Source organism: Mauremys reevesii, linkage group 15 (genome assembly GCF_016161935.1).
Source record: "Mauremys reevesii isolate NIE-2019 linkage group 15, ASM1616193v1, whole genome shotgun sequence".
Lineage (NCBI taxonomy): Eukaryota > Metazoa > Chordata > Testudines > Geoemydidae > Mauremys > Mauremys reevesii.
The window spans coordinates 4,624,990-4,639,817 of record NC_052637.1 but is presented as its reverse complement, the minus strand read 5'-3'; the positions used below and the strand labels follow the sequence as shown (position 1 = coordinate 4,639,817).

At 53.8% G+C, this 14,828-nt stretch overlaps 1 protein-coding gene across 1 annotated transcript in view; it reads right to left on the bottom strand.

Moving 5' to 3' along the window:
- Window positions 1-1,448: 1,448 nt before the first annotated feature.
- Window positions 1,449-14,828, bottom strand: part of LOC120383513 (butyrophilin subfamily 1 member A1-like) — a 31,220-nt gene continuing 17,840 nt past the window's right edge. The window contains exons 7-10 of the mRNA XM_039501683.1: window positions 8,202-8,266; window positions 7,122-7,134; window positions 6,594-6,658; window positions 1,449-1,529 (exon numbers count right to left, since the gene is read on the bottom strand). Of these exons, the coding sequence (XP_039357617.1) occupies window positions 1,449-1,529; window positions 6,594-6,658; window positions 7,122-7,134; window positions 8,202-8,266 (224 nt within the window). The remainder of the gene's footprint in view (window positions 1,530-6,593; window positions 6,659-7,121; window positions 7,135-8,201; window positions 8,267-14,828) is intronic.

Genomic DNA, 14,828 nt, shown 5'->3' with positions numbered 1-14,828 from the left:
GCAGCTCACAGTGTCATTCCAATGATTTTCTAGGCAGCTACAATTTAGACCCGGTGACATTCAGCTTTGTAATACCCCAGTCCCTTCATGGAGCTCACTCTTTGTCTCCAACTCAGAAGGAGAGAGCAAAGTCCCCAAGCATGCAGCAGGCTCATGAGGCCAGGGGCCCTGCCTGCTTTCCTGGGTCCAGATGGCCCCAGGACTCCCAAGGGAAGGGTGAGCTAGCGAGGGGCACTGCAGTTAGGCTGGTCATTTTGTGCTACATGATCTGAACTCTGTTGTGCTTTATCCAGTTAAGTGAAAGAGTAATAGTGCATTGGACGTGTGCAAAGAGTCTGTGTGTGTGTGTGAAATGCTTCACAACTACTGCCTGACTGCAGAAAGAGTTCAGCTGAAAACCAGCAGACTCTCGCCTTGGCGTGGAGTTCTGGGAGATGGTGTGTTTAAGCATGTGGGAGTCTGGAGGGTCAGCTCTGCAACAGGGGCTAGGCAGTGAGTTTCACACCTCAGATAGGGGGAGAGTCCCAAAGAATGTGCCCAGGGACCCCAAGATTGAAGCAGTGGATGGGCTCTGTTCTGGTGCCAGAGTCTTGACTTCACTCACACACACACACACACTAAACAGAAACCTTCTCAAGGCCCAGCATCCAAACACCCTTAACTATGATCATGTGGGTTCTGGTGAATATTTCTACGTGTCTGAAATATTAAATTCAGAGACATGAATGGAGAGGTCTCCCCCTCAGGGCTCTCACATCCCTTTGCCTTGGGCTAAGGGGGGTTCTTTCCTGGATGCTTCTCTCTGTTTCTGTAGCTAGGGAGAGACTCTCCCTCCAGGGCTGTCACCTCCTGCTCCCTTTGCCTTGAGGTGGGAAGGTTTCTATTAATGGTTCTTCCTCAGCTGGGGAGAGGCTGTCTCCTGTTCCAGGTATTCCATCATTCCCTGTGGCCAGGATAGAGCAGTTGGTGGCTTTAACCAGATACCTGTGGCCAGGAGCTGCACAGGCTAGAGAGTGACACATCCCAATAAACCCCAAACTCTCCTCCTAGAGGCATGATATTCTGTATGGGGGCTGGGGAGACAGATTTCCTGCTTCCATATTTTTAAAGCATTTCCACTCTGAGAGGACCTAACACACACAGAGCTATTACACAAACAGACCACCCCAAAAGACCCCACCCCCAGTTGGATGGGACAGTGGGTGCCACTCCCCGCTCCTCACCAGCCTGGTGGAGCAACCCATCCTGTCTCCAGCCATCCGAATCCCCGCTCCTCCCAAACCCCATCTGAATCCTCCTCTGCCTCTCCCCCTCACAGCCTGTGTTTTCCCCCCAGCCCCGGTGCACTGCAATCGCTAGGCAAGCAGGGCAAGCATAGGTAAATCGATGGTGCACCGCTGCAGCTACAGCTATTCCCCCCCTCCTCCAAAACCACAACCTCCCGCAAGTCAAGGCTGCTGCATCCGAGCCAGGCGCTCGTGGCAGCCACGTGTCGCTGCAGGAGACGCGAGGAACGAGACCACCACCAGCTGGGAAATCCCAAAAGTGAAAGCAAAAATCGTGCAGGCGCAGTAACCAGGCTTTAAAGCTTTTTTAAAGCCGATTGGGTAACCAGGAGCCAATCACGCTCTCAGGAGGGAAATTAAAAACCAACCAACCAAACAGGGGAGAAGCTCCAACCCCAGGGGCAGGCCCAGAACAAGCTGCAGGCTTCTCCCAGAAATGAACAAGCGTTATTCACTGCACAAGAGAAGCCGCGCGAGGCCGGCCGGGCTCTGCCTTGGCAGCTCCAGCAGCAGCCGCCGGGTGTTTCCCTTCCTGGGACTGACTCGGCTGCTGCTGAGCGGGGAGGAGCCCCCGGGAACATTGCAGCCTGCAGGCGTTTGTGTGACATGTGCCCCAGGGCCCTGCGGCTGGGGGGCATCCCCTTATGGTCATGATGCCCTCAAAGGGTCTGCATGTCTAAGGAGGGATAGTCAGGCTTGGCAGAATTCATTGATATATTAACAGATAGTACTGCAGCTAGTTTTAAGCATTTTTTCAATATTTATTGAGTTAAATTTTCACAATTGCACAAAACTCTGGGTTTAGCATTTCCTTCCAATTGTTCTCAATTTCAGTTTTCACAGTTGTAGGAAATTATGGGGGGATACGTCAATAGCGAGTCAGACCCCAATGATTTAATGTCACTAGACAACGAGATTCAAAAAGTTGAAGCTTTATAACCATGAAAACACAGATGGTCACATTACCTGTCAAAAGATGCAGAGTCACTGTCCTTCAATCAAACTCGAATAAGTTCTCAAGCAGCCTTGTTCTTACTTTGTGTATCTGTAACTATCATTTATTATCAATTGAAATATTTTTTCATTCATCTGTGTGTAGTCAGGAAAAGCAAGGGTTGCCAACATTTATGAATAAAAGCTAATTCTTCCAAGCCTTGTGATAATAAACTCTCAGGCTAAAAGCTGGGTTAAGTTGGAATCAGTGTTTTCAAGACCCGATTCTCATTTACACTAACAGTGCTTTGGCTCAGTGTAAAGGGGCTGCAGCATCACCAACTTTCATGATTTTATCATGAGTCCTGTGATATTTAGTGTGTCTGATGAAGCCCCAGCTCCTGGAAGCATCTAGTTCTTTGTTGCAGAGAAAATCTTAAAAATTTCACTCCGGTGCAGTCTAAAGCTCTGAGATACCAGAAGGAAAATAAAAGAATGCTTTTCTTTACTATTTATTATTATTAAATCTCATGATTTTGGGGGGTTGGCCTGACTTGAGATTTTTAAATGCCTGGGGTTGGGAGTGCTGTGCCAGTGAGAATTCAGACCTTACATCTCTATCAGTTACCCAAGAGAATCCCCTAAATGAGTGTCATAATTTATCTAGCACAGCACAGTGAACAGAAATGGAAACAGACACAGAGGACAAGCTATGGGAATGCACGGGGAGCTGGGCTGTGGGCCCCAAGCAGGACATGAGCACAGTCCGCCCAGGCCTGTCAACAGCAATTCTGGGCCCCAGGGCAGAACAGTCAATGGGCCCCCACTGGTGCCCACATGCCCAAGCCGTGCCCATGTGGACTCCGTCTCCCTGACATTTGGGCTGTGCTGGGCCTGTGCTGGCTGGTGCCCAGCGAGCTGCCGGCTATGAGGCGGGGTGCACTCTTCTGGCCTGGCCAGGGTTTACACATGCCCACCTGGCTGCTTTCGCCACCACCGCCGGTACCACTCCATGCGCCATAGGTGCTGACTTTTGGTTGTGCTTGTGGGTGCCCCATCATGGCTCCGCCCACTTCCCCAAGGCCAAGCCCCCACTTCACCCCACTCCACTGCTTCCTCCTGGGCTCTGCCCCCTTCCCCAGGTCCCCTCCCCTGACAGCCTCCTCCTACCCACTGCTCACTCCTTTCTGCCCCTTCCTGCCTTAAGTGTGAGGGGTGTGTGTTTGGCTCAACTTGCCCCCAAAACTGGCAATTTCCAGCATATTTATATACACACTTCCTTCATATTCTAGTTATTGAATGTGTGTCTATCACTGGTATCACAGCAATGTCATTATTAAAATAGCAATGAACTACAGCATTACATTACCACAAATTACAGTGTATTAAAATCATTACACTCAACCAACACCCCTGTTTAAAGACATGGTGTTCACTCTGTGCTTCACCCCGGCTTAGCGCCTGTTTGGGAGCTGAAGGCCACTGTTGGCTGTGGGAAGCAGGTGGATGGGACTCACAAGCAATGGGGAGTCTTTTCCTGCTCCCTTCCTCTTTTCTCCGCTCCCTGCCCCTGTTCCTCCCTCTTGTTTCTTTTCTAAGTCCTTGCTCCCCACCTTCCTGATGTTTCCCCCTTCTTGCTTCCCACCCGTGTCCATTTTCTCATCTCTCTGCTCCCCACCCCCTGGGGGCTCTGTCTAGTGCCCACAGAGGAGGTTGCCCCTCCTCAGATAGGAAGGGTGGCCTAGTGGTTATGGCACAGGCCTGGGGCTCAGGTGTGCTGGGTTTGGTTCTCTGCTCTGCCACTGACTCCCTGCTTAGCCTTGGGAAAGTCATTTCACCTCTGTGTACCCTAGATCTGACCTTCCACGTCTGGCCAATGTTGACCCTGCTTCCTAGACTGTATCCCTTCATGGCTGTGTGGTGATGCGGGAAATGGAGATACCAAGGTGAGTAGATTTGGGCTGGATTTCTCCACAGCTTGAAAGTGAGAGTCAGCTCCGCACGGGAGAGAAAGGGGCTCAGGCCATCTCCGCATAGAGGGAGGTTGGGGCTTCAGCCTCACATCTTCTGCCGGGGTCATGGGCTGCTTCTTCCCCCCCCCACCCGGTGTGGTTCCTACTGGGGTATGGGGCTTTTCCTTCCCCTAATGTGCCACTGCATCCATCCAGCACACGCGCCTAGGAGATCTGCAGCCTCCTGGGGCAATTTCAAAGGGCCTGGGGCTCCCAGCTGCTGCCACCACTACCAGGCCCTGGGAGCTGCCACAACTGGAGGCCCCGGATGTCAGGTGGTGGGTTCCTGTTTCTGGGTTGCTAAGCAGAGACAGACACTCTCTGCAGCCCTGATTTAGGTACCTATCCATGGGAGGACTTTGGCTTAGGACACCCCTTCTCCCCTTGTCAGCATCTCCCCTTGGCTAGCTGACATGGCTCCCCGCCTGCAGAGGTGCTTTTGTGAATCACATTGTAAGGTGCCTGTGTCGCCCATGCATTGTCTAGGGAGTTTAGACCCCTGACTCAGCTCTGAAGGTCACAGTGCTGCTGTTCCTGTGATTTTCTCGCTGCCTAAAAATTACTCACTGTGACACTCAGCATTGCAACACCCAAGTCCCTGCATGGATTTCACCCTGTGCAACCAGTCACCTCTCTGCAGAGCACAGCTGAGGAATTCCTGATTGACATGGGTGTGCACAGGACAGAGGCAGAGTACAGGCTGGTTAGTGACACATCACACAGTAAAACCCAAACTCTCTTCCCAGAGGCACAATATTCCCTGTGGGTGCTGGGGGGACACAACCAAGTTGGGAAGCAAATCCCATGACGCTGCCCCCAGCACCTGCAGATGGGACATTAAAGTGGAACACACAAGAATTGTTTGTAATGGAGATAATGAGGTTAGTTCAGTGAGGGAGGGTGAGGCCCTCTTCTAGCAGTTGAAGAGGGAACAGCAAGGGAGGAGAAACTGCTTTTGTAGTTGGCGAGCCATTCACAGTCTTTGTTTAATCCTGATTTGATGGTGTCAAATTTGCAAATGAAGTTAAGCTCAGCGGTTTCTCTTTGAAGTCTGGTCCTGAAGTTTTTTTGCTGTAAGATGGCTACCTTTAGATCTGCTATTATGCGGCCAGGGAGGTTGAAGTGTTTTTGTATATTGCCATTCCTAATATCTGACTTGTATCCATTTATCCTTTTACATAGGGACTGTCCAGTTTGGCCGATGTACATAGCAGAGGGGCATTGCTGGCATATGATGGTGTATATAACATTGGTGGACGTGCAAGTGAATTAACCAGTGATGTTGTAGCTGATCTGGTTAGGTCCTGTGATGGTGTCACTGGTGTAGATGTGCGGGCAGAGTTGGCATCGAAGTTTGTTGCATGGTTCCTGAGAAAAAGTTGTTATGGTGAGGTGTGTGGTTACTGGTGAGAATATGCTTAAGGTTGGTGGGTTGTCTCTGGGCGAGGACTGGCCTGCCATCCAAGGTCTGTGAAAGCGAGGGATCATTGTCCAGAATGGGTTGTAGATCACTGATGATGTGTTGGAGAGGTTTTAGCTGAGGACTGTAGGTGATGGCCAGTACAAAACACTCCCTGCTGCTGCTGCTTCCCCCCAACCCCCAAACCCTGATTGATTCATGCTGTGTCCCTGCCACCCCCATCTGTGCCTGTCCCCAGCCCGGCTGCTAGTGCTACCCCCTGCCCAGCCCCCACATCTGCCCCACATAGCCCCTCTGCTCCTTATGCAGCCCCAAAGGTTCTTCCCCCTCCCCCCTCCCATATCTGGGGCTGCAGGGATGGGGAGGAGTTTCCAGGGGCCATAGAGATGAGGCACCAGGGGCTGTGTAGGTAGATGGGAGTCCTCCAATGTCATAGAGACTTGGGTCCATGAGATAGAAAGGCAGATTTCCGGTTCCCCCCTTCTCCTGTGTGTCTCAGGGACATAGTCTGAGCTGGGATCCCCACCACACCCAGAGCCAGGGTCGGATTCTCCCCCCGCGGACGGAGCCCGGCGGGAAAGTGAAGATCGGGGCCTCGTCACCAGCATCGATAAATGTCACCTGCCCCCGGTCACAGTCCAGACAAACCCGGATCCTGCTGGGGGCCCGGCTCAGGGGCAGGGGGGTCACAGGGTCGGTGAGAGCCTGGAACTGACCCCCCCATCGCTCCACAGCCCAGATCCCCCCCTCAGGGCTAAGGCTGGTACATCCCTTCCTCCTCACAGACTCTCTGGCCACCCCCACAGCCCAGCATCCTTCACCCCCCGCCACCTCCCAGCAATGGCTCCCCGAGGTGAATCCCTCACAACCCAGCACACAGGCCCAAAAGTCAAATCTCTCAGGGCTGTCAGTCAGATCCTGCTGTATGTCTTCCCGTCTCACACTTTTCCCATCCTCAGACAGGACGAGTTCGGGATGAGCCGTTTCTGGATTCAGAGTCACATTTGCTGGGGAGAGAGAATCAGAGCTTTAGGGGTAGAACTTGGCCTTGGGGGAGGGTTTGATGGTGTCAGTGACAGAATCTGCCCCAGCTGGAGAATGAACCAGGGAATCTCCTTCCTCCAGAATTTACCCCTCAGCTCTGAAAGGGGAGCAGTTCTGAGATGTCAGCAAAGTGCAGGAGAGAGTCACACCCTTGGCAGAGATGGGCCCTGCAGCAAAAGGGTCACTTGAGCCAGGTCTGGGACTCAGGCTCTTTCCTGTCATGCTCCACATCTCTCCAGGGAGGGGACTAGAGACCCACATGTCAGGGGATGGGGGGGGGGGGCAACAGAGTGGTGAGAAACTGAGCTCCCTCTCCTCAGTGCTCACTGACCTGCCTCACCTCTCCCTGCCGTTTCCCACCTTAAACCCCATATTCCCAGATGAGAAAGAGCATCACTGGGAGAGGAGAACAGATGCCTCCCATACCTGCCCCCTCAGCCTATTGGGGGAGAAGGAGCGGGAGGGGAAGGAGGGAGAGCAAGCAGAGTGGTGAAATGGAGACATGAAGGAAGGGATCCCAGAGGGGAGAGAAAATCATAGTGGATGAAGAGGGGTTGGGCAGGGGAGGCCCAGGGCAGCAGCACGTGGAAGGTTATAGAGAATTTGCTGAGTGTGAAAACAGCAACTCACCTGCCTGTTCCCTCCAAGCAGCCACCATCAACAAACCTCCAGGCCCTTCCACCTTCCCCCACTCCTACAGCCTCTGCACCAGCCCCATTCAAGTGACGGCCTGCTGCTCTCCCCACCCTCCTGTTCCTGCCAGGCACTGCTGGCCCTCCAGACCCTTCCAAACGCTGCCCCATCCCTCAGTCTTCTGGGCCCTTCCCAATCCCGATGTGTCTCCCTCTTTGCACTCTCATGACTTTCCCCCTGGGCTCTCCCTGTGCTCTAGCACCAGGGTTCTCCTCACTGGGCGTATTTTATTTCCTCACCTCCCTGTTTTGTCACTTGAAATCTCTTTGTTTCGCTCTCTCTCTATTCTCTGAATTTTAGCATTTACATGTCATTTCCTCGGTTTCCAAACTCTGAATTGTTAATCCTCAGTTACTGGGCATTTAACAGATCCAGAATTCAGTTTGCTCCTGGTCCACAGCCCATGGCTCTGGCCCCCAGGGCCTCAGGAAGGGAGGGGGCTGTGAGCAGGGACAGCCCTGGGGAGCTGGTGGGAGAAGGAGCTGTGTCTTTGGCCCTGTGCTAGGGGCTGGCACACGTCAGTGGCTGTGCAGCCAGGCTGGGCTGTGGGCCCAGGAAGCTCTGCAGGTCGCACTGCACATGGGGGCAGAGGAGGGGCAGGAGGAGTAGACACAATAGTGTCTGGATTTACTGCTGTACATCAGGCCATGGCTACACAAACTCCCTCCCCTCCCGTGCTGTGAAATGCAGGATGCTTGTGAGCTCTGCCCTGAGCACTGAACTCCCCTGCCACGGTCACAGTCAGGGGAAAGAAGCAAAATGTTCTAATAGCCACTGAGACTGGCACATTGATAGAATCTGAACTTCAGTTACCTTCTTGTACAGGTGGCGCAGAACTTCCCAGCCCTGGAAACACAGAGTCAGAGATGAGAGCTCGTCTGAACAAGCACATTAACAGAAATTAGCGTTGTAGAGAGGGAGGCCACTCGTCCGGGATTTAAATGGACAGGCCTCTGTTTGAGGGGTTTGTCCACTGTTCAGCACAGGGTCTAAAATGGATGTGATTTTGTCCAGTGTTGGATGGGGGACATCACTCCGCCCCCTCCATCTCTGAAAAATGGCGTCCCCCATGTGGCATAACCTCACACGCACCATCACCCCAATGTGGATGGGGTGGCATGGGGGGGCCCCAAACTAATCCTGACAGTCTGGAAATGTCCAGCATTCTGGGAAAGACTGAGTGGCTCCTTATGTGTATAAAATGTTACACTGGGAAAAAGATACGTTCTAGAATTCAGCATAAAGTAAACAATCCCCAAATACATGTGTGAGCATTTCTCTGTCAGTGGCTACAATTTTAACAGACTCTTTTTTCCTTAGCAGAATTTCTATCACTTTTATAATTATTAATAATAAATTAGCCTTTCCCTTCTGACAGTCTGAAGTCACATTGCCAGCCTGCTACCAAAGACCTGGTCCGGCTGCCATTCATGTCGCTGGCCAGTCTCCCCCAGAATTCAATGGGAGGCCTGAGGCATGAAGGGGAATTTTGAAAGAGATGGGAGCAGGATTGAATTGAGAATAATTCAGAAAAACAGAATTGAGGGATAGTTTCCCTCACCCAACCCAGCAGTGCTGACTGACCCGCCACCCAGGACTCCGGCGGCAGGGCCAGTGCAAGGATGTTTCACGCCCTAGGCGAAACTTACACCTTGCGGCCTCCCCCATCCCTGAGCCCCTGCCCTGAGACCCCTCTCCGTGGCAGCTCCCCCCCACCGCCCTGAGGCGCCCCGCGGCAGCTCCCATCCCCATCCTCCACCCTGAGGCACCCCACCCCGGCTCACCCCTGCTCCATGCACGAGCACCCCAAGCACGCCGTCGCTGCTTCACTTCTCCCGTGTCCCAGGCTTGTGGTGCCAATCAACTTAGGCGCCGCAAGCCTGGGAGACGGGAGAGGTGAAGCAGCCACGGCGTGCTTGGGGAGGAGGCAGGGCAGGGGTGAGCTCAGGCGAGGAGTTCCTCTGTGTGCACCCCCCCCACACTTGCTGCAGGCGGCCTTCCCCGCGCTTCCCTGCCCCAGCTCCCTCTGCCTAAATGCTGGCGGCGACTGGGGCGGCTGAAGATCCCGCCACCACAGTCACTGCCAAAGAAAATGGCGCCCCCCGAATCCTAGCGCCCTAGGCGACTGCCTAGGTCGCCTAAATGGTTGCACCAGCCCTGCTTGTACCCTCCCCCAATCCTCTCCTCCCGCACCTCCCCACTTCCCCTCTTCTCCCGCAACCCTCCTGATACACCCTCTCCTCCTCCACGAGTACATCACACCCCACTTCTCTGCCAGTGTAGAGCTCCCAAGTGCCCCCACAGCCGATCCTCTGAGTGAACCCTCTTTACTAGATCCCCATCCCTTTCCGGGTACAAGGTTTGAGGGTTAGTCCCTATACCTTCCATGTGCATTTGGAGCACTAAAGATGGGGTTTTGCGGGGGCGAGATTCATACTGAAGTGAAATAAAAATAGGAGAAACGGTTTGATCCCCACTGCAAGTGTAAACAGGGATTGCTGTGGTGAACGAAGTGGTCACGTTTGGGGGGGCAGCCCAGGGCTGGGGCAGCAGGGGGAGGGCACTGGTTGTGGGGGGAGAGCCCAGAGCTGGGGTGGGGGGCAGCCAAAATTTTTTTTGCTTGGGGTGGCAAAAAACCTAGAGCCGGCCCTGCTCCCAGAGCCTCCAGCCCCATCAGGGCCTCTAACAGTATCTCGCTGAGAATTCCCTGAGCTGCTAGTGTGCACAAACGAACTCAGACACCCAAAATCACACTGTTGGCCACACAAATCTTTGAGTCTTTTCACCTTAGTACAGAGCCGTCCCTGCCCCAAAGAGCTAGTGCAAAACGTTAACTGCATGAGAAAAAGGGACAGGAAATCTCAGGGCAGGGGAGCTTTGGATATTGATGCAATAGGAGCTGAGGTTACCTGGGCAGATGACATTTCTTCTCCAGTCTGAAACCAAACACAGAGAGAGGGATGAGAACTCAGCTGAGCAAATGCAGCAACACCAGGGCTCTGGGATGAAGAGCAGCTGGTTTAAGCTGAACCCAGGCAAGAGCAAAGTGATTCAGAAGCAAGGACACATTTTGAAGAACTAGATGAGACTCCCCCCTTCATTCCATTGAATTTCTACAGCCCCATTCACCAAAGTCAAGGTGCAAAGACTCGGGTCCTATGTGACCCTTCACTAGGTCTAGGTGACCAGGTAGCATCAGTGTCTAAACATCCCAGCTCACTAGGAAACTCTGCATCTTCCTGTGGGCAAGGGTCTGGCCACAGTGATCCCTGCCTCTGCCGCTGCCGGGCTGGGTTACTGTAGATCACTGAATCCACAGCTGAGTGTGAAGGCTCCAGTTGGTACATAATGCAGCTGACGGCCTTCTCCAGGGCTTAGGCCACAGTGACACATCAGGCCCATGTTCCAGTCCCTTCACTGGCTCCCAGTCCCCTTCTGAGGCTAGTTTAAGGCCTTGGTTTTAATCTGCAAATCAATTAAAGAATCCAGCCCCAGGGGAAGCTGTTTGTGAGATGTCCAGGTAGGAGGCTACAGAGGCAGAGCATTGTATGGGGCACCCAGGTTGCAGGGTGGGGGTGACACAGCCACCCCTTAGTCTGGATTGTACCCTGGGTATATCACAGTGACACCCTAAAGTAAAGCTCACTGCCTGACGCTATGAATTCCCCTTCGAGAGCCCTAGGTACCATTTGACCTTCCCCTCCCCTCCCCCGTGTTTAAAGCCAGAGCTGATTGGACTCCATGGAGAGTCTCCAACCCTACCCCACCTCTTCCCAACCCTGCTCCGCCCTCTAATTCCACTCCCTTCCCCAAATCCCCACCACTATTCTGCCCCGACCTACCTCATTCCACCCCCTACCCCAAGTCCTAGGCCCCACCCTGCCTTTTCCTCACCTGCTCCCCCAGGTGTGCCACATCTCTGCTTCTCCCCCTCCTTCCCAGAGCATCCTGAGTGCCTTGAAACAGCTGTTTTGCAGCAGGCAGGAGGCACTGGGAGGGAGGGGGAAGAGTTGGCCAGCGAGGCTGCCAGTAGGTGAAATGCGCTGGGGGGAGGGGGGAGCTTGGCTGTAGGTGGGTGGTAATTCCGCCGCCCCAAGCAGGGCGGCGCGCCGCGCCGCTCGTGCTGCCGTTCGCGGTCCCGCGGCTCCGGGGGACCTCCTGCAGACGTGCCTGCAGAGGGTCCGGTGGTCCCGCGGCTCCAGTGGAGCATCGGCAGGCATGACTGCAGGAGGTCCACCTGAGCCGCGGGACCAGTGCACCCTCCGCAGTCATGCCTGCGGGAGGTCCGCTGCTCCCGGGGCTCCGGTGGACCTACCGCAGGCATGACTGCGGAAGGTCCGTCGGAGCCGCCTGCTGCCCTCCCGGTAAAATGGCGCGCTGGGCTCTGGAACCGGCCCTGGGTGCAGAGCACCCGCTAACTTTCTCTGTGGGTGCTCCGGGGCTATCCGCACCTATGGCAGTGGTGACAGTGATAGCAGTACCAGCAGCAGGCCAGTTGTAGACATGGAGCCTTGCTCAATGTTCCCCCTCCCTCCCCCACACGTGCTTTTCAGGGGTGGGAGGTGAAGCCATGTGAGGGCACCTCTGAACTTGCCTGATTAAGAGCAACCAACTGTGAGTGGGCTGCAGTGGCGGGAGAGGGCAGTGGTGTGTTACAGGTTGTTCACTCATTGGATTTTCACACAGCAAGGTGGGAAACTGAGACAAAGGACATTGCCCAATGTACTGTGGGGTGGGTGTTTGCTTAGGGTTACATGCTTTCGAATCATGGCCGTGGTGTTTTCCCAGAACAATGCTGGGTCCCTTTGCCTTGTAATACAAGTTTCCTTTTGTTACACCCAGACTCAGGGCGGGTGAGTGGGACATCTTGTCTCTTGTTCTGTGTCTACATCAGCACTTTTGTAAGTAAAACTTTTGTCAGTCAGGGTGTGAAAAAAGCAGGTCCCTGACTAATATTAGTTTCACTGACAAAAGCACCAGTGTGGACAGTGACGTAGCTACTGCCGCTCATTGGGGACGGTTTAATTACGCTGGTGGGAGGTCGGCACAGAGTGGCCACATGGGAGACCCAATTGCAGGGCAGCTGCAGTGGTACAGCTGTGCCACTATAAGCCTTAAAGAGATCCAGGAATTACATTTTCCCAGATTATTGAGCGGGGTCTCAAGTTTTTTCTGGTTTGTATTGCTAAGAGGAACTCTTGACATTGAACCCAGCCCATGTGCTGCCGACTCCACCTGGCAGAAGGGTGAGAGATCAATAGATCCAGAGATAGTTTCAACACAACAGAAAAGGCTGCATTCGAGAAATAGAAACACTTACTAAGTTCTCTTTGAAGATTATCTAGGTAACATAGAATCAGAAACAAATGCTAATTAAGTGCATCTCTTCAAGGATGGAATCAACCCCAGCCCCGCATCATGCAGCCTTGCCTATCCCTCACAAACCCATTGATCCAGGCTATGGTCAGGGAAACAACTGAGGTCTGGGGAGAAGAGTCTCCTTCCAACATAAGAACATAAAAACGGCCATACCGGGTCAGACCAAAGGTCCATCTAACCCAGTATCCTGTCTACCAACAGTGGCCAATGCCAGGTGCCCTAGAGGCAGTGAACCTAACAGGTAATGATCAAGTGATCTCTCTCCTGCCATCCATCTCCACCCTCTGACAAACATTGGCAGGGCACGGAGCACCTGTAAAGTCCCATAGGATGTGGTTACACAGCAACTGAATCAGCTGCGAGCAGCGGCACAGGAGGCAGCAAACAGGGCTGCCAACAGGGGAGTTAGCGTGGGAGTTGCCATTGGAGGAGCAGGTGAGTGTCTTTGCGTCTGTTTGTGTAGTGTTTGTATCTCGCTGTAGAGGCCCGGAGGGGCAGGCTGCTGAAGGGGCAGCTGAGCCAGGATTGGCTGAGCCCTGAGTAGGGGGAGGAGCCAGGCTAGGAGGGGCCTATAAAAGCGGCCGCCCAGCCAGGCAGCGGCACAGGAGGCAGCAAACAGGGCTGCCAACAGGGGAGTTAGCGTGGGAGTTGGCAGGGGGAGGTGTAAGGGGAGGCCCTGCGCCCCCCAGGGAAGAACACCAAGCGGAGCCAAGACAGCAGCAGCCAGCAGCCATGAGCCAAGCAGCAGAGGACACACCGACGATGAGAGCATGCAGCAGCTGCGGTATGTACCTGGTCCTAGCGGGGGACCCAGAACAGTATTATATATGCATGAAGTGTCGCCTAATAGAGCTGCTGGAGGAAAAGATCCAGGGCCTAGAGCTGCAGGTAGAAACCCTGATAGAGAATAGAAGGGGGTTTGAGAGGCTGATGGAGCAATGGCAAGCAGTAACTGAGGGGGAACGCCCAGGGGCACAGGGGGGAGCAGGGGCTGGGGCCAAGGAAGGGGGACCACCAGAGGAGGAAGATGGGCAGTGGAAGCATGTGACCGTGAGAAGCAGGCAGAGGAAAAGGAGAGCCAGTGAGGGGGAAATTGAGCTAAGGAACAGGTTTGAAGGTTTGGAGAATGAGGAAGGGGTACAGCAAGTGGTAGCTGACAGTGGGAGGCCAAAGAAAAAGAGGCGAGCAGCCAGTCCCATAGAAAAAGGGGAGGAGTCGATGGAAGTAGCACCAAGTTTGGGCCCAGGGAGGATACAGGATGGCTTAAGGGGAACCACAAGGGATGATAGGAATGGAAGGAGCTTGCAACCAGGGGGAACGGGGGATAGGTTAGAGGACCGTGCTGTCCCCAAGCGAAGGCAGGTCTACGTGATTGGGGATTCCATACTGCGAAGGTTGGACAGGCCTGTGACCAGGGCCGATCCGGAGAACAGAAGGGTGTGCTGTCTACCGGGTGCTAAAATACGGGATGTGGACCTGAGGTTGAAAAGGATCCTAAGAGGAGCGGGTAAGAACCCTTTGATCATCCTTCATGTAGGAACGAATGACACGGCTAGATTCTCGCTAGAGAGGATCAAGGGAGACTATGCCAGGTTGGGTAAGACGCTCAAGGAAATTGAGGCTCAGGTGATCTTCAGTGGGATTCTACCTGTCCCTAGGGAAGGGCGCCAAAGGGGTGAGAGGATCATGACGATTAATAGTTGGCTGAGGGAGTGGTGTTACAAGGAGGGCTTTGGGATGTATGGGCACTGGGAGGCTTTTGGGGACAGACAACTGTTCTCAAGGGATGGGCTCCACCTAAGTAGGGAAGGAAGTAGACTTCTAGGAGGGAGGCTGGCTCATCTGATTAAAAGAGCTTTAAACTAGACACTGGGGGGAGACGGTCGGGAGAGGTCCTAGTGCTCTCCACGCCAAATTTTCACATTGGGAGTGAGGACAACAAGATAACAACAGATATAGCCAGAGGGGGGCGGTTACGTGTAAGGAAGAGGGGGGGGACAGATTCTAGATCTACAAGTCATACTGGAAGTACTGTGTCCCTACCGAGTTGGGTGAAAAGAG